This window comes from Brassica napus, chromosome C9, assembly GCF_020379485.1.
Source record: "Brassica napus cultivar Da-Ae chromosome C9, Da-Ae, whole genome shotgun sequence".
In the NCBI taxonomy this organism is placed as follows: Eukaryota; Viridiplantae; Streptophyta; class Magnoliopsida; order Brassicales; family Brassicaceae; genus Brassica; species Brassica napus.
Window position 1 is genome coordinate 58,724,892 of NC_063452.1, and position 25,801 is coordinate 58,750,692.

General features: G+C 39.0%; 6 protein-coding genes and 1 pseudogene across 7 annotated transcripts; 5 read left to right on the forward strand and 2 right to left on the reverse strand.

The window, feature by feature from the left end:
• Positions 1 to 605: 605 nt before the first annotated feature.
• On the reverse strand, positions 606 to 2,011 carry LOC106372249 (NAC domain-containing protein 83). Of its 2 annotated transcripts, none has more exons than XM_013812417.3 (3): positions 1,526 to 2,011; positions 1,172 to 1,422; positions 606 to 1,096 (listed from the first exon to the last, which is right to left on the reverse strand). In XM_013812417.3, exons 1-3 carry the CDS (start codon positions 1,707 to 1,709, stop codon positions 893 to 895), a joined length of 639 nt encoding a protein of 212 aa, XP_013667871.1. In that variant the 5' UTR covers positions 1,710 to 2,011; the 3' UTR covers positions 606 to 892. The 2 variants fall into 2 exon arrangements, with proteins under 2 accessions (XP_013667871.1, XP_013667872.1); XM_013812418.3 differs by having other exon boundaries at positions 606 to 1,093; positions 1,526 to 1,993.
• Positions 2,012 to 2,986: 975 nt separating this feature from the next.
• On the forward strand, positions 2,987 to 5,265 carry LOC106372250 (exocyst complex component EXO70B1). The gene has a single exon (XM_013812419.3). The coding sequence runs from the start codon at positions 2,987 to 2,989 to the stop codon at positions 5,045 to 5,047; it is 2,061 nt and encodes a 686-aa protein (XP_013667873.1). The 3' UTR covers positions 5,048 to 5,265.
• Positions 5,266 to 6,511: 1,246 nt separating this feature from the next.
• Positions 6,512 to 8,085, forward strand: LOC106372251. The gene is made up of 3 exons (XM_013812420.3): positions 6,512 to 6,891; positions 6,969 to 7,193; positions 7,302 to 8,085. Exons 1-3 carry the CDS (start codon positions 6,577 to 6,579, stop codon positions 7,935 to 7,937), a joined length of 1,176 nt encoding a protein of 391 aa, XP_013667874.1. The 5' UTR covers positions 6,512 to 6,576; the 3' UTR covers positions 7,938 to 8,085.
• A 497-nt stretch (positions 8,086 to 8,582) lies between these two features.
• On the forward strand, positions 8,583 to 12,693 carry LOC106372252. The gene is made up of 10 exons (XM_013812421.3): positions 8,583 to 8,737; positions 8,907 to 8,981; positions 9,119 to 9,431; positions 9,511 to 9,647; positions 9,774 to 9,887; positions 9,977 to 10,060; positions 10,133 to 10,264; positions 10,344 to 10,500; positions 10,590 to 10,750; positions 10,841 to 12,693. The coding sequence occupies exons 3-10, from the start codon at positions 9,120 to 9,122 to the stop codon at positions 12,408 to 12,410; spliced, it is 2,667 nt and encodes an 888-aa protein (XP_013667875.2). The 5' UTR covers positions 8,583 to 8,737; positions 8,907 to 8,981; position 9,119; the 3' UTR covers positions 12,411 to 12,693.
• Positions 12,694 to 13,245: 552 nt separating this feature from the next.
• Positions 13,246 to 14,525, reverse strand: LOC106372253 (chalcone synthase 3-like; the record flags this gene model as incomplete). Its single annotated transcript, NM_001316055.1, is given in 2 exon segments — positions 13,246 to 14,234; positions 14,314 to 14,525. Coding segments are annotated over 2 exon segments (1,182 nt in total), but the record flags the coding sequence as incomplete, so codon positions are not given.
• A 4,631-nt stretch (positions 14,526 to 19,156) lies between these two features.
• On the forward strand, positions 19,157 to 24,767 carry LOC106372255 (ethylene-responsive transcription factor LEP-like). Its single transcript, XM_048769206.1, has one exon. It carries the CDS (start codon positions 23,959 to 23,961, stop codon positions 24,592 to 24,594), a length of 636 nt encoding a protein of 211 aa, XP_048625163.1. The 5' UTR covers positions 19,157 to 23,958; the 3' UTR covers positions 24,595 to 24,767.
• Positions 24,768 to 24,998: 231 nt separating this feature from the next.
• On the forward strand, positions 24,999 to 25,677 carry LOC106372256 (annotated as a pseudogene).
• The last annotated feature ends 124 nt before the right edge of the window (positions 25,678 to 25,801 follow it).

Here is a 25,801-nt window from a genome sequence, read left to right on the forward strand (position 1 = left end):
ATCCATACCCATGTTATGTCCCCACTCTGTTCTTCTTACATAAACTAAGTTCAATCTTTCAACTCTCTCTCTTTTTTCTTTTTTTTTTGACTAAGCTCTCTCTCTTTTTTGTTTTTGAATCGAACCTTTTTGTTAGCACACAAGTTACATGTCTTTTTCTACATATATAGTTGACAAAGTTTTGGGTACATGTTTTCTCTAACAAATCTTGAAATTTATTGCTCTTATATTTTAATCACATTGTTTCCATGGTATACAACTCACACACACATTACTAAGTTTAAAACAATCACGTCCACCATTTTGGTTTCTAAACATTTTTTAAAATGTGTCAGCGACACGAAGAAACGTTAGCTTCTCGACAACCCATGCGATGGCTTCTTTTATTTAAATTTCAGTTTCAACTCTTTCTTCTGTCTCTTTGTGCTATCAAACACACCATTTTTATATGTCACCCATCCATCTATATAAAATATCTTATGTGCATCAACTTGTTTTATAACTTAATACAAAATTCCTCTCAGTCTCATATGTAACACATACATTTAGATGCTATGGATCTTTTGTTTTGTTTGAAAAGAAAGGGAATCAAGTTCTCATCCAAGAAAAATAAAATTTATCTTTTTCATTTAAATCAACTTTAGTTGGTCTTACACGGCTATATCGCTTTTAACTCCATGATAATGTTAAAAGAACTTCAAGTAAAAGTTAACAAGTTTGACACATATTTGGTTTGCTCAACAAATCTCCACTCACACAATACTTTTGGATCAAAACAACCCCTTAGCCTCCTTTTACTTGTTTCTCTAACAAATGAATTAAGAAGTGGAAACTTTTTAAAATAGCTTGAAAGAAACATAAGTGGAGTAGGTTAGGGTTAAGGAGCAACGTTTTAAATAATGCTCCCTGACTCATCAGCTGAGGTAGGAGGAGAGGGAGGTGGAGGACCGGTTTCATGATCTGACCCAATCGTAAAGTCGATGCAACTCAAGTTTTCTTCTTCTGCATCATCTCTCCCTCTTGATTTCCTCTGCCTTTTTCCTTTGGATGCTTTCCTCTCATGCACATTGTACACCGCCCACTCACCAGACACCTGCTTTTTATGTACCAAGAATAAACACATTAGTCCAAAGTCTTTCTTTCTTATTATAGTGGAGAACTAATGGTGTACCTTTGTTGATGCAAATCCGGCAAGGCAATACTCTGTCATGTTCCATCTAGTTTTGTTGAGTTTAGAAGATGCTTTGTTTGTTTCATGGAAAGCAAGTGTTCTTCTAATCCCAACTGTTCTACCACAGGCAATGATTTCTCTCTCTTTCCCAATAGGTTTCCAATAACCATCATCAGATGAAATCTTGATTCTACTTGAGACTTCTCTTCTCTTCTTGGAAAAGAAGTACCTCTTCTTCTCCTCTAGATCACCTGAGAAAGAACCCTTTCAGTTTTAGCTTCAGGCAACACACGGATATATATATAGACCATAGACATGCACACACATATATAGGATATAGAAGAAGAAAGAGACCTGGGAAAGTAAGAGGATGAGAGAAGAAGACGTCAAAGACAGGGATGATGGAGGAAGGCAAAGGAGAAGCAAAGGCCTTTGGGAGCAAGTAATGAAGGATAAGCTCCTGGTCCGTTGGATGAAATCTGTATCCAATTGGTAGTTTCATGCTTCTATTCACCATTGTCCCCTTCTCCACCTCCATATCTTCTCTCTTCTTCCAATACTGTTTCTCTAAAGAGAAAGCACGGGGAGCGAAAGAGAGAGAAGGAGAGAAGGAAGACTTGTGTAACGTTTTGTTTTGTGGGCTTCGCAGGCTAAATGACAGTAGGAGAGGTTCTTTATATATGTGTATATCCTCACGAGTACACTTACATATATGAATATATTATAGATGTGTAATATAAATGGTAGAAGAAGTGGCTCATTTGTCAGAGAACATTTATTTAGTTTCATAATAAGAAGTGGATGAGAATGAGTAGGGGAAAAGGAAGGTGCTTATGAGTGATGTTCATTGACTTCTAAATAAAAATTGAGAAGAAAATGTCATTTCTATTCCTAATTTTTATAAAAAAGAGATGAAAGGAAGAGAGAAACGTGCAAGTTTGGGGTTTCTCCATTTGAAAAGGGTTTTCTTTTTGGACCCTTTCACTTCCTACCATTTGATCATCCTCTGCCTCTACAATCTAACTAATATTTTGAATGATGTTCAATGTATTTGTATGTGTGAAGAAGATACGAAACTATGTGAGTATATGAGATACAACACCGCCTACATGTTCCCCTTGCTGGTTTAGTCGATTGAAGTAAGTCAGGGCAGACTTGAATATAGACTCTTTTTTTTTTAACAACTTGAATATAGACCTTTCAAAAATAATTAAAGCTTAGCAGGCCTAATTGTTCTTTGGGCTTCTGTGGGCTTTTCTTTTCTCCAACTATATATTTTTCTACAACTAACCAATTTTTTTTTTTGCTAAAACAACTAACCAATTAAATTTCTCGGTATTCCATTTACCTTCGTTTTAATAATAAAAACATGGGTCATCAAGAAATAAAGCATGGTTTATGCATGCACGTATAGAGTTATGTGAAGAAGGTGCGTGCGCACCATACTCCCACGTTACCCGCTTTTTCATTAAATCATTGTTCATAAACGCATATATCATCACTTCCCTTTGAATTTTAATATTTCGTGAACAAAATATATTTTAAAAAATTAAATTAATTACGAGGTTTTTATAACCTTGGTTAAAAATAGAGAGTACACGGTATTGGTGTTGGAAACGAAAGAAAAAGTCAACACGGTCGACCACCAACAAAAAAAAAAAGGCTCCCCTACTTCTTCGATATAGCCCATTGCGACCATCTCCACATCACCTCTCTAACCACACAATCCCAAAGTCTAAACGAAAGCAAAACACATGAATCTCCCCTTCCTCACCATCACCATTTTTCAAAGCTTTACGTAGATAACAAGATTCCATGGAGAAGAACGACGACAAGGACCCTGATCATAACGACAAATCCATTATAGAAGAGAAAGCCGACGTCGTTTCAGATGCTCATCCCCCTGATGAGTCTGATGGTATCAGTAAAGAGAATGTAGACGTTGGCAATGCAGAGACAGAACACGATCCAGAAGACAATGTCGAGTCACAAGGAGAAGAGACTCATCAACAAACACTCGAGTCATTGTCTGAAGAACTCGACCAGCTTCTCTCCAGTCTCTCCCTTCACAAGGAGGAGCACAAAGACGACAACACCGAGGAGAAAGAGAAAGGAGATCAAGAAGATGATGATTACTTTCAGATCCCACAGTTTGTTGGCAAGTTCTTGGATCTTCTCGAGGACAAACTCTCCAAATACGACTCTGGGGAGCCAAAGACAGTATGGTACCAAGATCAAGAAGAAGTGTCTTCCCTTCTCGAAGCAGTGGATCGTGTCTCGAATCTCATGAGACTTTTGCTCAACACCAAATCATGTTTGGACCATCACGAGCCCTTGATCAACCACGCCGGATCCATCCAGCAGCGTGCGATGGCCTTCTTGGAAGACGAGTTCCGCATCCTTCTAGAAGAGTCCGTGATCAAAGAGACCGCATTGGTCACTGACGACGCCGGCAGCCAGAGGAAGAGCACGGAGGACGCGGTGGTCTCTCAAGATCAAGACCAGGTGACTGCTCCAGAACCTGGCGATCAGGAGATTGAGTACCCTGGCTACTCGGAGGACGTGGTTGTCTTGCTGAGGAAAATAGCGGAGAAGATGAAAGCGGCAGGGTACGGTTGGGAATGCAGAGAGGTTTACTTGGTCGGGAGGAGGAACATCTTGATGCGGACCTTGAAACAGGACTGCGAGTTCGAGAAAGTAAGCATCGACGAGGTGCAGAAGATGAGCTGGGGTGAGCTGGAGAGAGAGATCCCTATCTGGACCAAGACTTTCAAGAACTGCTCTTCCCTCTTCTTCCCTGGGGAGCTCAAACTCGCGGCGAAGATCTTCCCGGGGGACGAAGGGAGCTTGTTCTGCATCGTGGCGCACGGTCTCACCATCCAGTTCTTGGGGTTCGCAGAGGCCGTGGCCATGACCAAGCGCTCCACTGAGAAACTCTTCAAGATTCTTGATATTTATGAGACTCTTAGGGACAGTTTCCCACCCATGGAGGAGCTCTTCCCACAAGAGCTCCGCAGCGAGCTGAGGAACGAGGTGACCAGCGCTCGCTCCCGCTTAGGAGAGAGCGCTATCAACATATTCTCGGATTTGGAAAACTCTATCAAATCGGATTCTAGCAAGACTCCAGTGCCGGGAGGAGCCGTGCATCCGTTAACTAGGTACACCATGAACTACCTCAAGTACTCATGCGAATACAAAGACACGTTGGAGCAAGTGTTCAAGAGCCACTCGAAGATGGAGCAAGAGGAAGAGGTGCCTGCGAATAACTCGGCCTGCTCGGCCTTTGCGAGTCAGCTGATGAGGATAATGGACCTACTAGACGGGAACATGGAGGCGAAGTCGAAGCTCTACAAGGACATACCGCTTAGCTGCATCTTCATGATGAACAACGGGAGGTACATAGTGCAGAAGATCAAAGGCTCGGCGGAGATACACGAGGTGATGGGAGACACGTGGTGCAGGAGGAGGTCGTCGGAGCTGAGGAACTACCACAAAAGCTACCAGAGAGAGACCTGGGGGAAGCTGCTTGGGTTCTTAGGACACGAGGGGCTGATGCACAACGGGAAGATAGTGAAGCCTAATCTCAAGGAGAGGTTCAAGAGCTTTAATGCGACTTTTGATGAGATACATAAGACGCAGACTACGTGGGTGATTAATGATGAGCAGCTGCAGAGCGAGCTGAGGGTTTCTATAACCGCGGTTATGATACCTGCTTACAGGGCTTTTATGGCTAGGTTTGGACAATACTTGGATCCTGGTCGCCAGACTGAGAAGTATGTCAAGTACCAGCCTGAGGATATTGAGGATCTCATTGACGAGCTCTTCGAGGGCAACACTTCATCCTCTTCAACTGCTACCGCCAAGCGAAGAACATAGATCCTTTCTTTCTTTCTTTTTTTGTTTTGCAGCAACACTTTTTTCTTAATTTCCTTACATTTTCATGTCTTCTTCTGCTGGTTTTGCCTGAATGCTACAACTTGGATGACCGTATGTTTCTACAAATTCAAACAAACGATCGTGGCTCTGTGCCATGTGTAAATGTTAAATCATAATCAGTTCCATCATTCATGAATAAAAAAATTGATTGATCTTTATTGATAATAGCCTAATGGTATTCAAACTCACATTTCGTTAACTTAGCAAGCGTCTGATAATGAAAACACAGAGGAAGGAGATAAGAGACTTTTAGAACTTACTCCCTATTTATGCTTTGCTTGGGCCTCAGGCATCAAATTTGTGTATGTGGGAGTGAGAAGGTGGATGCTCATGCTCCAAGCGGATCAACACTGTCCTAATCTCCATGGGGTAAAGCTCCCTCCATCTCCAGCTTTCTTCGATTCATTTCTCTCCCTCTCTTTTCATATCTCCATCAGTTCTTTCACCTTCGACTTTCCACACCAACCTCTTCATCTCCATCGCACTTCTTTCTTGATTTACTGTTAGTCTCAGTCACTTTTGCTATCTGCAATACATATTTTATCATTACCTCCCATCTCAAAATTCACTATCTCAAATGCTTCTCCATTCTACCTTCTTTCATGGGAAAAGCTTCTTCATTTCCACACTTGCCACTCCTGAAAGTTCCTTGTCCTCTCCCACCTGATTACACAATCTCAAATGTCTTATTCTACTACCAAACTCACAGACAGAACTGGGATATTAATTATTAATACCTCATAAAAAGATGAGCTAGACGCAGGGGAACGTTCCCATCATCCAGTTGACTGAAATCATCTCAACCAAAACTCATCTGTAGGATGAATCAATCCCAGAGAATGATGCTGCACCAAAACTTATCGTCTTTCCATCACCTGAATCATTTTAACATCCAAAATTATAAATGGTTTGTGAAAACTACTTAGTAGTAGCATCTTGATTTTCCATTTTACTCTTGTTTTTACCTGTTGAGTGGTGAGTAGATCTCTTGTCCGCCCATTTTGCACCTTCTCCTCATGGATCGATTAGTAATATTTGCCTTGGACCTGTGATAATTCTTGGAATATGCGACCTTAGACTAGGAGAAACAGAGTGCGCTTGAAGTGAATCATCTCCCCCCTTGAACTCTGTTTATCTTATCTGTACTTACAGTTAGTCCAGTAAACTTGTCTTGAACACACAATGTCTCGTTTAGATCCTCCGCTACACCTCTGGAATCATCAAGTAGCAGTCCCCTGTGACTGAGACAATAGTTTGATTAGAGCAAGGGAGATTTGATGTTGACTAAGTGAGTGACTACGCTCAATACCCTATGAATTATATTAAATGGGCTTTAACCTGGCCCATTAACTGAACGATACTGAATATGTCGGTTTTGTTTGGCTACAGGGGCATATATATCCCAAAACCGCATAAAACCCCTCAGTTTCTCTACACGGCCACCGTCGTCTCCAAATTCGAACGCAATAATGGAGGAAAGTTTCAGAGTAAGGATCGACAAGGTATTTGGATCTCTCTCATCCTCAACCGCCGCCTCTTCTTCATCATCTCTCAACTCTCTATGGTGTCTCACGGACGAGGAGATCGATAGAAGCGACCGGAGCGGAGAGAAAGTGGCCTCTGACTCTGAGCCCCAACCCAGCTTTCCCGAGAATGATCCAGAAGATTTGAGCGTCGATGAAGACGAAGGAAGGTCCACTGTATCGCAGAAGCCGGATGATTACAACGACGAGGAGTGGGAGATCAAATCCTCAATCGGGATGGACACTACTCTTGACATGGAGGTATGTTGATTGATCTCTTTTCTTGTTATCTAATTGTATCAATTAGGCTAACGGTAAGGGTTTCTTTATGTTTTTAGGAAGAGGAAGATGAGAATGACAAAGTCGCTGTAGGTGAGGAGGAGTCGTGCGTTTACACGAAGGATGTTAACGACTACGAAACGGAAGCAGATGACTGGGAGGAGCTTCCGTCTTCTTTCAACGAAAGAGAGAAGGATCCTCGTGCTAATTACATCGCGGCGGAGCTTAGGCTTAAAGAAGACGCTGATGCTGTTAACAAGTTGAACTCTTTGCACGTCTCTGAGGTACTTGGAGAGTCTTTCTTGAAACAAGTCTCTTCCTTTTTTTTTGTAAAACTCAACAAGTTCGATATCTTGTTCATCGTAATGATTCACTTAATGAACTCTCTGCAGGGACATCAGGATAACGTGTCGGAAAAGGAGGAAGCTTTGGTGGCTTCTGAGGAGGCATGTGTTGGCACTTCAGATGATAATGGGCTGAAACCGATACTGAAGAGGAAAGAAAGCCAAGCTGACTCTAAGTTGCAGAAGCGTGTTCGGTTTAGTTCTGATACCAGAGATGACAACTCGACTGGAGATGACGAAGATTCTGCGATGGAGACGAGTTCCCCCGAGGAGAGAGTAGTGCAGCGAGTCCATCCATCTGGAGTTCCAGATTATGTTCAGAACCCATCAAAGTACACACGATACACGTTTGATGAAGGCGAGGTCGATGAAGAGTCCAACAGGAAAGCGTACATGGAGTTTCTCAACATGATCAGGAGCCGAGATGAGCCTCTTGAAGACCCTCTGGTTGAGCTTCCAACGTCAGTGGCTTTTGTACCAAAGAGGAAACCAACGGGTGAGAGCAAAGTAGGGAATACAGACAAGGGTTGTGAGGGAAGAAGAGGTGCAATAGCTATCGTAGATGCCGTAGAAGACAGCACCGTTTCTGCCATGGAAGAAGATGAACCGGAAACAGGTGTAACTGTGGTAAGAAGACCCGGTCGTCAGTATAGGGCTAGAGCCAAGGAGGATGAAGAGGAATGAATGTTAAGAGTATCATCAAACTCGCCTCCCCTGTTTGGCGTTGTCTTTTTATTACTTGAATTTAGCAGTCCGGATGATAGAGCTCAAACTTACTGGGGACTTCAATGATGCTTCTACTTTCAATAATGATTCAGTTGTGTGGATAAAATATTAAGTCAATGCTTAGATTAACGCAAACTAGTTAGACAAATAGGGCTTTCGCTTGGGAGATAGTTTTGTTATGTACTCACCAAGATTGAACGATCAAAAATATGTTACCACAATATGCATAATGATCCTCGCTAGTACAGGCGTTTTCTACTGCTCCACAGTAGCAAGAAAGCTTTTTAACCTTCCCACCCAACCCATGAACCCTATCAAATTATATCCATTGACCAAGTCAGCTCCTACAATTGAGACAGAAGAATGTTGTCAGCTGCAGAAAGAACTATCCTGGTGAAAACTCAGAACAAATAGGTTTTGGTTGGAGCAAAACAATCATCTCCATGTCACCTGTCTTTCAATCAAGGCCTTGCATTTTGTGTAGGCCCACCAGCCTTATTATTCTCAGTTTCCCCTAATTGTAAACTTTTACATTTTTTTTTTTACCAAAAGAAGAAAATAAAACAAAAGTAGTAAAAAACCTTTAGTGAGAGAAAAGGAAAGATCGGTTCGGTTCGGTTAACGTGGCAGAAACAAATAAGGGTAGAAAGAGAAGCAGTGGTCCATGGGGAAGAAGAGCAGCAGCTACATAACAGAGTTCCCAAAGATCATCTTTTGCCTTATCTTCCTCCCAATCAAATCTCTCTCTCTCTCTCCAGGTATATACTCCTCCCTTTGCTTCATCTACTTCTAGGGTTTTCTTCACTCTCTCTTCTCCAATCAATTGGACTTGGTTTCTTGTTTTATCTCATTCTACTTACTCCCCTCCTCGATTGATTATATCTTCTTACCTCGATCTTCGATTTCTCCTTGTGGGTTTTGTGTCAGATATACCAATCGATTGAATTTACCCAACCAAATCGATCACACCATTCGCCGCTCTCTTCTTATTCAGCCGTAAAGGTCAATACTTTATTGTTTTAATTCAATTACTTAATCAGATGCTGTTACTTCATGGACTCTGTTGTTAGACTGCTCGTAAATTTCAATTCTTTGTTACAATTAACTCACACATGGTTTCTCTCTTTGGACTTTCTCAGAATGGCAGCTGATCAGGGGAGGAAGCGGATGAGCAGTGCCAATGTTATTGGTTTCAGTTCGAGGGAGCATTACAGAGCCAAAAGGAAAAAGCTTGATGGTGCTACGCGTTCAGGAGGAGATCACATCACTCTTGAATGGGACATCAACCGCAGCAAAGTAGTCTCTAAGAAGGAACAAGTTGGCTTAAGCTTGAGGCATCTTCGTCAGTTTGTTGATTATGTTCCTCCTAGGCGGAGTCTCTTGGCACAAGTCTGCCCCGTCCCTCGTGAAACTTTCCAGCTGGAAAATTTATCCGAGGTGCTTTCTAGTGAGGTAATACAGTGATCAAGTTCTGTAGCGTCTACTTTACTACCTATGAGATGTTAAGTTTTAACCACTTGTCTACCACCAGGTGTGGCGAGGTTGTCTGTCTGATGGAGAAAGAAACTATCTGCAGCAGTTCCTCCCTGAGGGTGTTGATGTGGAGCAAGTTGTTCAGCAGTTGCTTGATGGGGAGAATTTTCATTTTGGAAATCCTTTTCTTGATTGGTTAGTGACGCCGGACTCTTTGGACCCCTAGAATGAACTCTGTGATTATGGCTAGATTATTGGTGATGATTGTCTAATTTATGCTCAGAAATTTAGAATCCATTTTAATGTAAGTTGTGGTTTCAGGGGAACATCTGTCTGCTCCGGCAAAGCTCATCCAGATGAGATTGTTTCTCAGGAGGAATCTCTGAGGGCTGGTAAAAGAAGATATTACGCGGATCTAGAGAAATACCATAATGAGTATGTGCAGTTTTCTCTATTCAGATTAAAGGAACATTTGTAATATATTTCCACATGATTGTAACTCCTGTTTCCATTGTTTCCGGTAGTATTATAGATTATTTGCAGATGTTGAAGGAGAAATGGGAAAGCTGCAAAGATCCAGAGAAGGATGCTGTTAAGAAGATGTGGAGGTCAGTGCTTTTGAATTAGTGTAATGTAATTATGATTCACCTATTTTCTGTTTCTTACATTGATTTCTTCAGGAGATCAAGAGAAGGCAATAATGCACGCGTAAACGGTAGCTGCCAGGACATAACTGCTGCCTCGGAGTCTAGTTCCTGGAATGAGGATGATAAACCATGCAATAGTTATAGGGCTGGAGAGGTTCGGAGAAGGTGCTGAACTTACTCTTAATTGCTGTTATAATTTCTTCTTATTTCAAACCTGTATACTAAAGTGTCCATTCCATTATAGGCCCAAGAGTTCTGCTGTGGAGAAAGAAAAGCCTCAAAGTCCCTTGATTGCACAAGAGAATGTTGTAAACTTGGGCTTGAAAGCTAGAAACAAGGATAAGCTACCGAAACATAGCATTCAGCAAACTGATGGTGCTAAATACATGTCCTACCTTAAGGTTAGTTATTGTTATATGGATCCATAATCATCAAACAACAGTAAACTGGCTTATTGATCAAGCATTTAACTGCATTTTTATATATTCAGATAAGCAAGAAGCAGTATCAGATTGTCACAAGCATGAAGCAGTCTGGTAAAAGCATTCAGTCGAAAGCACTTAATAAAATCTTGGGTAACATTAACAATTTGGATGTTCAACCTTATGGAGTGTTTGTGGAAGAAGAACAGAAGAAACTGAACGCTCACTGGTCAGTCAGTGTTCCTTGTGAAACAAGCGCCCACCCTTCATCAAGCCTTTATTTTTTATTTTATTTTAAAACGTCTGTTGCTTCATGCAGGCTGCAACTGGTTAAAGATCTTCCTGCATCATATGCATTATGGAAAAAGCTACAGTTACAGAAACGAGATGTAATCAACTCTTTGGAAATAGAACTGAAGGACAAACTCAATCCATGGATGGAGGTTTGTTCAGAAAAACCTCTGCTGAAGCATGATTTAGGACCGGTCGTTGAAGATTCGGGAAGTTTGGGTCAAGTTTCTGCCAAGAATCAATCCCTTTCAAAGGAGTCATCGTCTGACAGTGACCAAATCACAGATTCAGGTCGCTGCTTGCAAGTTGGTGAACACTCTTCACAGGTTTCTTCACCAGATCGTGACAATAGCATCAATTTTGAAGCAAATGATTATTCCAGCTCCATAAATGCCCAGTCTCTCCCAGAGGCTCCATTTCCTAGTGAGCCACACGCTTCAAATCTCGGAGATGCAAACCCTGGAAGCAAAAACTATGTGCCAGAAGAACTAGAGAATGCCTCATCAGACGAGAGGATTCCTAGTAATAGTTCAAGCCATGGAGATGAGTTGCAGTATTGTTCTGGTGGTGGGGATGTGTGGCAGCCAGTGGGAGGAACTAGGCAGTCCTACGTTGGCCGCCAAGCTTACACCCCCAGTGGCGGGTTGTCAATAATACACCACCCTGAAGGCGGTGAAGAAGAGAAAAACTATTTCATAGAACCTGTCATGCCTGAAGAAGTTGATAGAAGGAAGATGTTGCAGCCGAGAGCAAACAACAGTTTTGGTTCTTTCCCTAGCAACGATCAAAATGAACTGCTCCAGTCTTTGTTTAAAGGTCAAGGCGGCGTGGCATCTCACTCTCTTCTTAAAGCCCCACTTAACGAGGAGCATAAACAGATTATGCCCATTGGTTTTCAGCAGGAAGGAAGCAACAATCTGATGGAGGGAAGTCCATTCTCTGCTCATTTCCAGCATCAGATGACTGCACCACAAGCACTGTCTCAGGACCAGCCGAGACAGGGTGACATCTATGGCCAAGGAAGCTTGCCAGACAACATTTACTGCGATGGACGTGGGTTCTTGATGCCGCGTCCGGACTGGAACGCCAGTGTTGCTCAGATTGGAGTCACCACACAGCCACCGCTGAACACTGGCCCTTTGTTAAATCAGAACTGGCAATTTAAGAGCATGTGGGCAAACACAAACGGTGTAAGCCAAAGCAGTCATAACGGGAGCGAGAGAGATCTGAACCTTCTCAGAGTTGCTACTAACCCTGAGCAGATGATTCATAGGGGAAGTAGTTCAGATCAAAGCTTATTCTCTGTTTTCTCTCAGTGCAGTCAGTTGCGCCGTTCTAGATCTGCTTTGGAGCCCGAAAGTTCGAGTGGTCAAGTGGTTGCATCCGGTAACTACGAGATGCTCATGGCGGGAGGCACAACTCAGGCAGGCAGCAGTTCAGCTCAGCCTACGAATCCGCTTGATTACTTAAGCGGTAGCAACAACCCGGCGGCAACATCTTTGATGCCAGATGATGTAGTATGGATGAACCAGAGTCGTGAGAACTCTGGTCTCCATGACCCACTAGGGAAGCTGTATCCAAGGTCATGGAATCCGTAACCATCGTTTGTGAAGTTTTTGCATTTGCTGAAGACGCACCTGGTCATTTTAAAGATTATTATACAAAACCCAACATGGGTTTTTTCAGTTTTCTTGTCCATTTATTATTAAGGTGTCTGTACATAGAAAGATAAACAGAGGAATTTTTGTTTTGTACATATCTAGGTTTTCAGTTATGTGCTAGGTATGAAACGAGGATACTCCAGCTACCTACCTTTTTCATTTGAATCTTACATTTTGTCTTTTCACTTAAAGTTATTGATTGTTTAATTTCTTGGCCTTATTTGCTACAAATTATATCACTGATCCAGTTTCTCAAACTTGATAAAAGAGTTGACTATCCAAGAGCCTACCTTTTTGAGAATCATTGTAGTATACAGATACATGAGTAGATTAGTAGTGGGGGTATCTGTAGGGATGTGACCTTGTAGATTCCAGTGGCTAGCTGCCTTATCAAAATTAAGGGGGCACGTGCACCCATAGAATTATCAAAATTTTAAAATTTAGTATGTAATTTCATAAAGACTCAGCTATGTGCACCCATTGATATCTCATGTTTCATCTAATTTTTCTTCATTTCATTTATATTTTATAAGTTATGCACCCACTACAAAAGTTTCCTAGATACGCCCGCCTGTATATACAAATATTTGATTTAATTAAATTTTGTAAGGACTAAATCGACAGCTGAGGCCACACATTTCACACTTAATGAATTCTTCCTTAATTATTGCATTACATATATTAATATATTGATTTGAAGAAACATAAGACAAGATGATGGTGGTATATGTAGGTAGGTAGGCATATAGGAAGGAAGCGTTTCTGTTCAAACAGGAACGCTGTGCAAGACCACTGTCTCTACAGTAAGACCTGGTCCGAAACCAAACAAGACACCCCACTCCAACCCTTCTCCTGTCGTACCCACACCATCTTCCGCTGACTTCCTCCTCATCTCGTCCAATATGAAGAGAACACACGCGCTAGACATGTTACCGTACTCGCTCAACACGTGACGCGTGGCTCTCATCTTCTCAGCCTTGAGCCCTAGCTTTTTCTCAACCTCGTCAAGGATCGCTGGACCACCAGGGTGAGCTATCCAGAAGAGGGAGTTCCAGTCGCTTATCCCTAAGGGTTTAAACGCTTCGTCTAGACTCTTCTCGATGTTCTTGGAGATGAGCCCAGGGACGTCCTTGAGGAGATGGAAGGTGAGTCCCACTTCCCTCAAGTGTCCATCTATGGCACCGTCAGAGTCTGGTAGTATGGTCTGGGCCGCAGACACCATCTCGAAGATGGGCTTCTCTCCAGCAGAGGTATCCGGGTCCGAACCGACAATGAGCGCGGCGGCGCCGTCACTGAAGAGAGCCTGTCCAACGAGGGAGTCAAGGTGGGTGTCAGAGGGGCCACGGAACGTGACGGCTGTGATCTCGGAGCAGACAACGAGAACACGCGCGCCACGGTTGTTCTCAGCGAGATCCTTGGCGAGACGGAGGACGGTGCCGCCGGCGAAGCAACCTTGCTGGTACATCATGAGACGCTTGACGGAAGGACGAAGACCGAGGAGCTTTGTGAGCTGGTAGTCAGCACCAGGCATGTCGACTCCTGAGGTAGTGCAGAAGACAACGTGGGTAATCTTGGACTTGGGCTGGCCCCATTCTTTGATGGCCTTCACTGCCGCCTCTTTGCCTAGCTTAGGGACTTCGACCACCACGATGTCCTGTCGAGCGTCGAGAGAAGGAGACATGTAGGCGCACATGTCTGGGTTCTCCTTTAGAAACTCTTCGGTTAGGTGCATGTGGCGTTTCCTTATAGTCGACTTGTCGCCTATTATAGTAGTCGTTTGTTAAGTAGATATGCTATATATAAAAGAAGAAATAAAAAGTAGGGTTTGTTAAATACATACACATGCGCTTGAACTTCTCTTTAAGGTCAGTCATGTGTTCGCTGTTGGTGATGCGGAAGTAGTAGTCAGGATACTCAGCTTGGATCACATGGTTGGCAGGGTTAGCCGTGCCGATCGCCAATATACCTGCTGGGCCATCTGCTCTCTGCGCCTTTCTGATCTCATCCAACGAAGACGGTGTACACATCACCATAGTATTACCAACTTGGTTTTAAGAGTTTGATGGATGTGTGACTTTATATGTATTTATTTAGAAAACATGCGGGGAGTGATGGATTATATAAGAAGATGATTTTAGGAGAAAAAGAGAAGGGAGTTTGGGTAGGTTGGATGGACGGGTAGATGAAACACAACGTGTCTATGTGTTAGCTCCCTTTCCTGTGGCTCTCCTTGCTTCCCTTTTATTCCGCTACTTGCCAAAAAAATTGAATGGTTGGTTTTATTGATTTACGTATATTCGCATTTCGCACCAACAAGTCGTATTCATTTCTATGTTCGTATTTATTATTTATTCTATGTATAAATCTAGGGGTTAGTTGTATGAGTTATTCTTGCCTTTTTAATTCACCGACAAATAGAAAATTGTCATTTTATATCTAGTATCTTTTAATTAAGGAAACCAAATAACTTGGCAAATTATATTATCTTTTCAAAATAAAATTTAAAAATAAATAAAAATAATATATAAAAACGAATTAAAAAAAAATAATGTTGTCAACAAAACACTAAACCCTAAACTCTAATACTAAACCCTAAACTCAAATCCTAAACCCTAAATCCTTGGGTAAACCCTAAATCCTTGGGTAAACCCTAAATCCTTGGGTAAACTCCTAAACCCTTGGAAAAATACTAAACATGTTGTCAACAAAACACTAAACCCTAAACTCTAATCCTAAACCCTAAACCCTTGAGAAAACCTTAAACCCTTGGGTAAACCCTAAACCCTTAGGTAAACCTTAAACCCTTGGAAAAACACTAAACATTTGGATAAATTCTAAATTATAAATCTTAAACACTAAACTCTAAATCTTAAAAATAAATATTTTTTTTTAAATAATATTTTTTTAGAACTATTGTTATTTTTATTTATTTAATTTTTAATTTTTTATTTTAAAAACATAATATAATTTGGCAAATTATTTTGTTTCCTTAATTAAAAGATACTAGATGTAAAATGATAACTTTTTATTGGTTGGTGAACCTAAAAAGGTTCACCTAGGGGTGAACCCAAGAAAAAGTCTAGTTATATAGCTTCTTTTACATCTCACACCCCTCACGTGCATACTTAACTCCATCGTTAGCTTCTACTAACCTAATTTTCTTCTTCATTTTCCTTCTAATCCTATAACTAACTAATTAAATAAAATAACTAGTCTTACATTGTTTAGCAAAAAAAAAAAACTAGTCTTACATTTAGGTACGCCTCGTTTTTCGTTTTCCAAACAACGCAAGATTCATTTGTTTTGCTTTCTTTTTTTCTGTCATTAAGTATATATTGCTTGTGACACCTTTGTTTACTACTCACTGTTGTTTTATCGGCCACAAACATGATTAGCAACATGATTAGGTATTCATGTTTTAGATATTTTTGTTGGAAAAGATAATAGCATCGACCCATAATTAGGTATTCATGGGCCATAATAGATGGTGGGCCCTTGAACTTGACTCTGACACCATATGGGGTTACAATATTATGGACGTGGGCCATTATAACTTATAAGCTAGAAGTCACGAGAACCTGAGTGTGTTTCCTCAATGGTAAGTACGCACTCCAGAGCGCTTGTTATAATCATTCGAACCAAAAGCTCGTGCTTACCGAAATATAGCTCTGCCTGCCGGAACCAGGGACGGCCAAAACGATGGTATTTGAGCGTGTGTCGGCTTGCGGCATGTTTTTTGCTTACACGCATGTGTCTTTATCTTATACTTAGTCTTTAAGGTTTAATCGATGGTCTTACTCTTGTGTTTTTTTTTTTAGAAAAGGACTTTCTCTTTTTTGTTTAATATTTTGAAAGTATATGTGATATAGATTTACGTCTTGTATATACTAATACTATGATCTTCTTTTTTGTTAGCCTTTTCGGTTTCATTAGATAATTTGGCGATGATTTGCCACCAGGATGTACCTTCTACATGACATTTCTTATCGATTACTAAAAGAGGAATTTTTCGAGATTATATAATCTCTGGATATGAAATGAAGGTAGTCCCACTCCTTTTTAAAATTGTTTGGTTTCGCTTTTTGTTTGAGAGTTGGTTACCCTTTCATGAATTTTTTTAATATATCCTTTAGGGGATTTTGTAATTTTCTCTTATACTCCCTCTGTTCCACTAAAATTATTGTTCTGAAACTTTTACTTTGTTTTATAAAGATTTTAGTTTTCTGTTTTCAATACAACTTCGTAGTTTTTTTTACTAGAGGCATTGCTCCCGCACAAGCGCGAAGTTGTGGATAGAGTCCTTGTTTTATCTCAATATTTGTTAGGGTTCTTGTAGCTGTGAATTTTACGTTTTGGGTTGATCATTGTTTTTCAAGTTTTTTATTGTTATAGGGTTATAGTTGTGATGAAGAACTGTGTATGCACTGTTCTCTACTCATTAAGGACTAGATTGTGTTAGTAATGTGATTGATATAGTTCGTGGTGCTCCTTGTTGTGTCACTGAGACTTATTGTTTGTTTGTCTTTTTAATTTGTTACTTATATTGTTGAGATTACATAAATTATATTAAGGTTATTGATAGTATCTTTGTTTCTAAATATTTTTTCTCCAGTTTAGTTGTGTAAGTTGTGTGTATTAAGTAATAATTTTTTTTTATTCTTATTATGTTGGTTATATGTTTTTTTTATTTTTAAACTTGTTACTTTTACCGGACCTTTAAAACAAATACATGAAGACTTGTATAAATAACTATAAAATGAGTGACAATTAGTATTTGAGCTTTAAAACGAATATATGTATTTTTCATAAGAAGACAGTATCATTGGCCTGTTGACATTGAACATCTAATAAGATAAGAGGTGTGAACAAGTGTAGATGTTGTTGCCGTCTTTGCATCTGTTGGGATTGTCTCTTGTATCTGCTGGTGTGACTGTGTTTGTATCTCTTTTATTTGATGGGTAATATGTAAATAAAAATCATTGTTAGTTGTATTTATCAGAGTTTGTAACTTACTCTGCTTTTTTTTTTGTTTAGGTAATTTCACTGAATTTGGTTGTCGTCTTCGTCTTCTTCGTAAGCATCTGCGAAAGTAAGTTTGTAAATTGTTAAATAGCTGGCCCTGTAGTTTGTATTTGTTTAGCTTAATGTATGTGTCGTTGAGTTTTAGTTGAGATGATTGATTTGGTATATTTGTTTTGAAGTTATTTGTAAGATTAGACAAAAAGAGAGGTGATCATCAATGATTCGTTTTTTTATTTGATTATAATTTTTGGTGTTTTGATTGTTTGGGTTAATGTGATTTCTTTTAAGCTGTAAAATAAAGATTTGTGTAAAATTAGATTGATAAATAAGAGAAATAAATAGACGACCACAAATCTTGGGTATGAAATATTTTTGATTATTGATGTTAGCACAATATAGACAGTAATATAAAGAGAATTATGTGTTGATTGTTTTTTACAGATCAATGAGGAGACGGATAACGACTCAAGTTGTGTCTTTGGTGAGGTCAGAGCCCTGGATATAACGAATTTGCCCAACTACATCTACGAGTTTAAATATCAGTTATGATATCGAAACATAACATAAACACAGATGCAATATGATAATATACCTGGGAGTTCTAGGTTTGTGTTCGCAATCACTTGGAGATTTCAAACAGTCTTATCTTGACTGGAGATTGATCTCAGGAGCACTGTGATGACTTCATCAATAATGGTTAGTGAGATGAAACGAATGAGGAATGGATGATCAGTTATCTTGTACATGCTTGAGCACATAGCAACCTCAAAACGATAGACTTTCACAATGGAATATGATTTCAAAGATGTAGCACGTCCGACGGGAGTAAACCCATGAATCACGGAATCTGCAAATAATATTATTCAACAAAGAATCAGAAAATCAATTAAAACAATTATGTTAAATAAGTGTGATAGATCGAAGATTAACTTACATTTTCATCAAGGAAGAGAACCGTGATTCCCACAAACTCTCTATCTTTCTTGAAGTTCAGGAAATCCCAGAAGCGGAGGAAGCCAGAGGTTATGCTCTGATTACTACGACCAAGACGGAGAGACTCGAAGGTTGAGTGACGGACGCCGGTTTGAGGAACTGGAGAGGCAGAGAGAAACATTTTCTAGAAGATGGTTAAAGCCAAGAGGAATCAATGAGTTTTGTGGAGATGCAGATTGGGTTCATCAAATATGGGAATCATATATATAGGGTTTACAGATGGGCTACAAATCAAGAACATTTATGATCAAGCGATTTAAGATGGGGACATGAAGAGTTCACCAGTGAAAAAATAGATTATGAACAAACACACGGCGCAACTCTGTAACTCAGAATTGTTTGAGACAATGATGAAAAGAACCTAAACTCATGTTAAACGACAACAGTTTATAATATGAGAAAACTATAATTGTTGCAAACTTGAGCTTTTTTCATATAACGTGATGAATCACATTTAAAAATAAAACACATAATACACTTGTAGGCCCGACCCTCAGAGGAAACCGAAGAAGCAAGGGCTTCTGGCCTTAATAAATATATATTAGGTTCGACCATCAATGTACAAAGTATCATTTAGCTTAGTGGTATAAATGTTGGTGTTTATATCTCAATAACCCGGGTTCGAGCCATGAACTTGTCACTTTTTCACACTTTTTAAAAGTGGAACCCACAAAACACTGACGTAGCACACTGAGGAGAGAGTAAAAACTCAACTATTATAATATAGATTTGTTTTACCTATATAATTAAGATAATTACTATATATAATAATTTTTTAAAAAATATTATGTACTAAAGTAAGGTTAGTGTTAGAATTTTAACTTTATTATTAAAGTGTACGAAAATTCGAAAATATACTATCTGCATTTCACGAAGATTATAGTTTTGGTAATGCAGGATTGGAAAAGTGGTAAGAACAAGTCCATCGCTAATATGTACAAAAATATTTTCTATTAAAAATTAAAAATAATGAAATAACATGTGAGAAAATATGGAGAAGTATTTTGCACCGAACCTTTTAGAAACTGGATTTTATAGGTGCCATTTGTTTGTTGGCTTTAGTATTTAAAAAAAAATTAAATATACTTTTTAATTAAAATATTACTTCTTTATTTTTTAGAAATTTAGGCAGCTTCTTCCATTAAAGTTGTCTTCTTGTTCTTCGGAAAACCTATCTCGACTCTAGTATTGTATGGTTCCGCTTTGTAAGAATTCCAAATCATTCTCTTGAAGCTAATACTTTTTCATCATGAATGATCTGCTTGCCCCGAAATGATCCGGCCAAATAGGAAAATCTCAATTCATTAGGTCTTTCGATACAATCAAATAGAAAGTTCCGAATGCGCCATATTCTAGGAATCCAAACTATGTGATTGAATAAATTCTCCTCTATATGTTCCGGATTGAGGACTCCTTATCATTCCCCTTTTTCAAACTCTGATTTGTTTCATAGAAAAAACTCTGATCATATATAAAGGGTTCTTTGGTTCAGACCGAAAAAATAATGTTACTCGATCATTATCAAACTTATTCCAATTTTGGACTTCTCCCTTCACCTCCCCACTTATCTCCATGGTTCTTGAATTTCAATTTCTGGCGCTTTCATGTACCAGTGGGTAGGGTGCCGGTTTTCCTAACTCTGTTTCCAATCCACTGCATTCCTCTATGTTTCTATGTGATGGTTTAGTCTAACAAGTATAGCAAGTGTAGGTAATAAGTGGACATGTGCCATCCTCTTTCTTTCAGACTAAAGACAGCTGAGCAACAAGATACCTTGAACCGCTCACATGATTTACCATCGTAGTCAACAAGCTCGTTCCTTGGGTAATCCTAAGATGAGCTACACATCATGATAAGCATTCTGGGTTCGAAACCTACCAAACTCAGATTTATCGGTTTGTGTGACAAGGTGATATGAATATATAATTTTCATTGTGAACAACCAAAACTGTTTAGCGCCAGTAAACACACCTCAGAGAACTAGTCAGTTGGGTTTCGGCATGCGAGATACCTCGAAATATAAATTCTCTTTTTTTTATTACTTTTTGTTTATAAATGGCCGACAAAGAAAAAATATATAAGGTCATTAACTCTGGTCTCTTAACTGGGGTTCTTAGCTTCGGCTAAAAGATATAAGAGACGTCTTTTAGCCGAAAAATATAAAAAAAAAGAAAAAAAATATCAAATCATGAGTTAAGAACCTCGAATAAGAAACTGGGATTAATTATGCTCTAGTCTAAATTTATATCTGGAAATTACCGTAGGCTGTCTTAAGTATGTGGGCCTACAAAGCCCAAACCATGTGTAGTCTGTATTGTACTAGAATTAACAAGTCAATCGGTGGGCTTAAGAAATCAAGGCAGGCTTGTTAGTCAAGGCTCTACTCTGATATACATTCTGCTGCTATTGCGAACCAAGGTACTTCAGTTATCAACAATTTTATTTTCTTTAAAATATAATTACGCTTGGAAATACTCTTTCAACTCTTATGCGTTATCTAGTTCTTTATTATCTCTCTTGAAGAGCAATGGATGTGAGTGCATGTTGATCAGCCAACAAGTTGTGCACTTTCCAAGCTGAGTGTGGATGAATTATTTTGAGTGCATTTTTCCTTTTTCAAGTGGTTCCATTAATCCATTGTGAAACATACATGAAACGAGCCAGGAACTAGTGAAGCTGAGCGGTCATTCTCGCCAACTTGCAGGATCTAATGGAGCAATACAACTCAGAAAAGCTTCAATTGGAGAGCATATCAGGGGAATATGTACAAGTCTTGAGTGCATTTATGAGTTCATACGATCCACTAAGGCTTACTTCATGAGAAAACTGGCCATCTCAGGAAATTATTACATGAAGCAGAGAAAGATATGGCTTTGAGGCTGGAACATTGGAATTGGGAGCAAGTAGTAGTGCTATTGTAAGTGTAATCACTGGTTAAATTCATCTTAATTAACTCCTTAGTTTCAACACTACACTGCCGCGTCAGGATAAATTAACTTGTATAGACTACTTGGACGATTAATTGATCGGTGGCTGCAAACCTCGTGCCCGTAAACTTCTCACATACATCACTTTCAGGTTCAAACCAAAAGCAGACTCCCTTTGTTTTTCTAACTTTTTAGAGAATTATTACATAATGGTTAATTAATGCGCTCATCAGTCATCACATGGTCATTTGATTAAACGAGTAATTAGATTAAAACAAGACAAAACATATTTGTGTTGCCAATAATTAGAAAAAGGATTAATTATGTTAAGCGTCCAAGAGAATGCCTTTCCACGTTGGGTGCACATGCGTCTCTTCTTTCTTCTCTTTTGTTCTTCTACCAAAACAAACACCATTTAGGCCCAAATCCACAGATAACCTACCAAAATATTTACATAAAAAAAAAGTAAGAGAAATGCAAGTGGTTCTACATTTGACTAGAACCATAGAATAAAACGTCCTGCCAACTGTTCCAATAAAAATATGGAATATCTCGATGAAATTACATATAACGGTCGAGAAATGGCAGTGATCGACCAAAAGAGCTTAGTTGCCGCTTGATTTGATAGTATTCTTGACCAAAACCCTAAATAGGGTTTGTATAAATCTTTTGTCTATTACATTAATGTAGTATGTAGTATATATTTGTTGCATGTACTCATATTCAAAAAATAACTAGGATAAGAGGATAAAACCAAGATACGATAGAAAATGGAAGAGGATTAACGTAAAATGAAAACAAGATTCAATGCATCGAAGATTGGAATAAGAATATAAACTAAACGAGAAAATTTAGAGTAGGTCAAAAGGGGGGGACATAAAATTATAGGACTTGTTTTCTCCAATGAATTAAGACTAGATATGAAATTAGAAAAGCATAAAAGATTGCTCACATGCAACCCAAATTCCTTTGTCCTCAATAATGCTTGTTTACAAACAAATTTGTTTTAGAATATACAATTAGACATAAAGTTAGAGAAACGAATTTAAATGGTGTTTCGGTAAGAATATATATTGAGAAACTGAATTTAGAAAGGTGTTGTATACTACAATAGCCAAGCTGACAAGCATATATGATTAGAAGAAATAAAAACGATAAGGAAATCGATAGATGCCCTTTGGATTAGAATATGGAAGACGAACAAAGGGTGTGGCAGTATTCATTGAAGTTGCACCCTATAAAATTGAAAGCACATGCGTTACCGTATTTTGTATTTGTGTGTTTGATTATTCTCTAGTTAATTAACAACCACTTTTAGTACACACGTTCTGATTATTGTACATATAGACTAATGGGGGAGTATATATTATAGTATAAAAGAGTAAGAAATATACGATCCATTACCACCGTCCCTAACGTTGGTCGTATAGCCAAACATAAATGGTCTTTGGTCTTCTGACACAAAATAAGATCGCACAAGAAATTCTACTACTTGATTCCTTAGATACTCATATCATAATAAGATCTCTATGAGATTTCAGCATATGTCGCCATTTGTGTAGGTCAAAAGTCAAAACATAGGTGGTTGTTTTTCAAGATTAACACATACATATAATAGATGCTTACGCAATTGCTTCATCCTCATAATTAAGTCGACTACCATCCATCATGCGGCCATCATTGCACTCTTTCTTTCCCAATTATTACTACCAAACTCATTGCTTTTATGTGTTGTATGATTGATAAGAACGAAATTGTTTATGTTTCATATGTATATGAAATTATCGCAGTTCATGAACATTCCATCGTTTAAATTTGGACCATCACATGCAATAGTATTTGGACTCGTTATACAAGATATATTCTCCGACTTTTAATAGTTTTTCTATTACGTAATTTCACTATAATTTTTTTTTTATCAATTGGGTCATTAGAATCTAAGGTAACATGCTAATCATGGGTCTTATCATTCCTCATCCTTTATTTTCAGCTTATTATTTGTTGATGAATGATGAGTCTATCTAGTTATATCTGGCATCTTGTTTTAAGTATTTATTTTGATGATCCTAGCTCTCCTCGATCCTTCTCCTCGTTAATTGTTCACTCTCGTTTCTAAAAAATACTTTTGTGAATGGACAAAATCAGACCGATCTATGCATTAGATTTGAGCAGGACCAAATGTATGCAATTCACTAGTGTAGTACAACCTTTGAGGTATGCATGAAACATGCTACCAAGTGGAAAATGAATCATTACTAATTATATATATATATATATATATATATATTTGATTGATTGATAATTGGTATATCATGGGCACAATTGACTCAACGCAGAGCTATTTTTAAATGATGTATAAAGATTTCAAATATTAAAGAAAATGAAAAGAGAGAGAAAAGAAAGGTGTAACTCTTATATAAAGGGGTCGTGGAAGGGATACTTTTATAAGACCAACACACATTCCTTTTCACTTTGTTCTTCTCCTCCAACTAGCAAAAAAGATATACAAAACATTTGTTTACCCTCATAGAGAAATAAGAAGGATGAACACAACATCGTCAAAGAGCAAGAAGAAGCAAGAAGAGGGTGGTGCGAGGTTTCTTGGGGTGAGAAGGAGGCCTTGGGGAAGATACGCGGCTGAGATTAGAGACCCAACAACCAAGGAGCGTCACTGGCTTGGCACATTTGATACGGCCGAGGAAGCTGCCTTGGCCTACGATAGAGCCGCCAGGTCCATGCGTGGCACTCGTGCCCGAACCAACTTCGTCTACTCAGACATGCCTCCTTCATCCTCCGTCACCTCCATTATTTCTCCTGATGATCCGCCTCCCCCTCCACCTCCTACTGCAGCTGCTCCTCCTTGTTCTAATGATCCTGTGGATTATATGGTGATGTTTAACCAATATTCATCAACAGATTCGCTAATGCTGCAGCCTCATTCTGATCAAGTGGAGAGTAGTTACATGTTTGGTGGCTCCTCTTCTTGTTATTCTAACAGCAGCAGCGAGTTGCCTCCTTTGCCAAGCGACTTGTCAAATTCTTCTTATAGCCAACCACAGTGGAGCGTTGACGACTACTCGACCGCTACCTATTTCGAGGGTGACTACGTCCATGGTCCAATGTTCAGCACAATGCCTCCGGTTTCTGACTCTTTCAGCCACTTCGGCTCCTATAATTAACATCTTCTCATCCATAATTAATTGTTTTCTCATTTGTATCTTTTTTTTGGATTTCAGTATGTTTCGCCGTCCTTGATCTATGATCAAAGTGATTGTTTGTCTTATTTTTGAATAAATAAATTATTTTTCTCTTTTGTATCTTAACCAAAAACAAAACATCTCCTTTGTGTCCTTCACAAATTCTCACAAAATATTCGGTATGGGCCTGTGAACTCAAAAGCCCATTCATGAATACTTGATGGGCTATGGCATGTTTGGTTTCTTATAGTAGAACTAGATTATTTGTAGGTTGATGTACTACATTTGTGAGTGTCTAATATGCTTAAAATTTTCAGATTACATAAGCATCTTATGTAGTCTGAAATTTTTCATATTTGATGGATTTTGGTAACTTAATTACCTGTTTGTCGGTCGTCAATGGTAGTAGGTTTGACCCGTGAACCATGTCTACCTGTTTCAAAAGCTGGTTACCAAACACAATTAAAAAAGCATATACATATAAGTGGTTTCCAGAAAAAAAAATTAAGGTGATAAAGAACATGGAGATGAAAATTTTCTCTTTTAATGCCATCGCAGTTGCACTTCTAATTGTAGCAAACTCCGGACTGATGCACACAAGGGGACATAGCGTTTCGTGCCTAAACCAGCTTGCTCTATGCCTAAATTATTTGAGTGGAACAAAAAAAATGCCTCAAGTATGTTGTAACCCTCTCAAATTAGTAATAAAGAACAATCCAGAGTGCTTGTGCCGTATGATAAGTAACCGTGGGAGTTCACAGGCCGAGCAAGTTGGCATCAATGTCAACGATGCACAAATGTTGCCCGCTAGATGTGGAGAACACGTCAATCCCATCGTCTGCTTGACTCGTACGCACTATTTTCTTACTTGAAAAAATCAATGTTTTTCTTTTTTTTCCAGCTAAAATACGTTTTTGTCTCAATCTTGTGTCTTATGCAGGATCTCGAGGATCTACTAACTCGGACCAAAGCTCCTCCATTGGCAACTCCTTTTCTCAGTCCTTTTGGATGACAACATTAGCTTTTACATAAACTCTTTTATCATTTACCATTCAAATAAATTGAATCTCTCATTGTCTATAGCACTATGTTTGTTTGTTAACTCTCTTCATTCTTTTTATTAATTTGCTTATGAGTTATGATTATTGTTCGTCACCCACACATTAATGTACCATTTTATGATTTATTC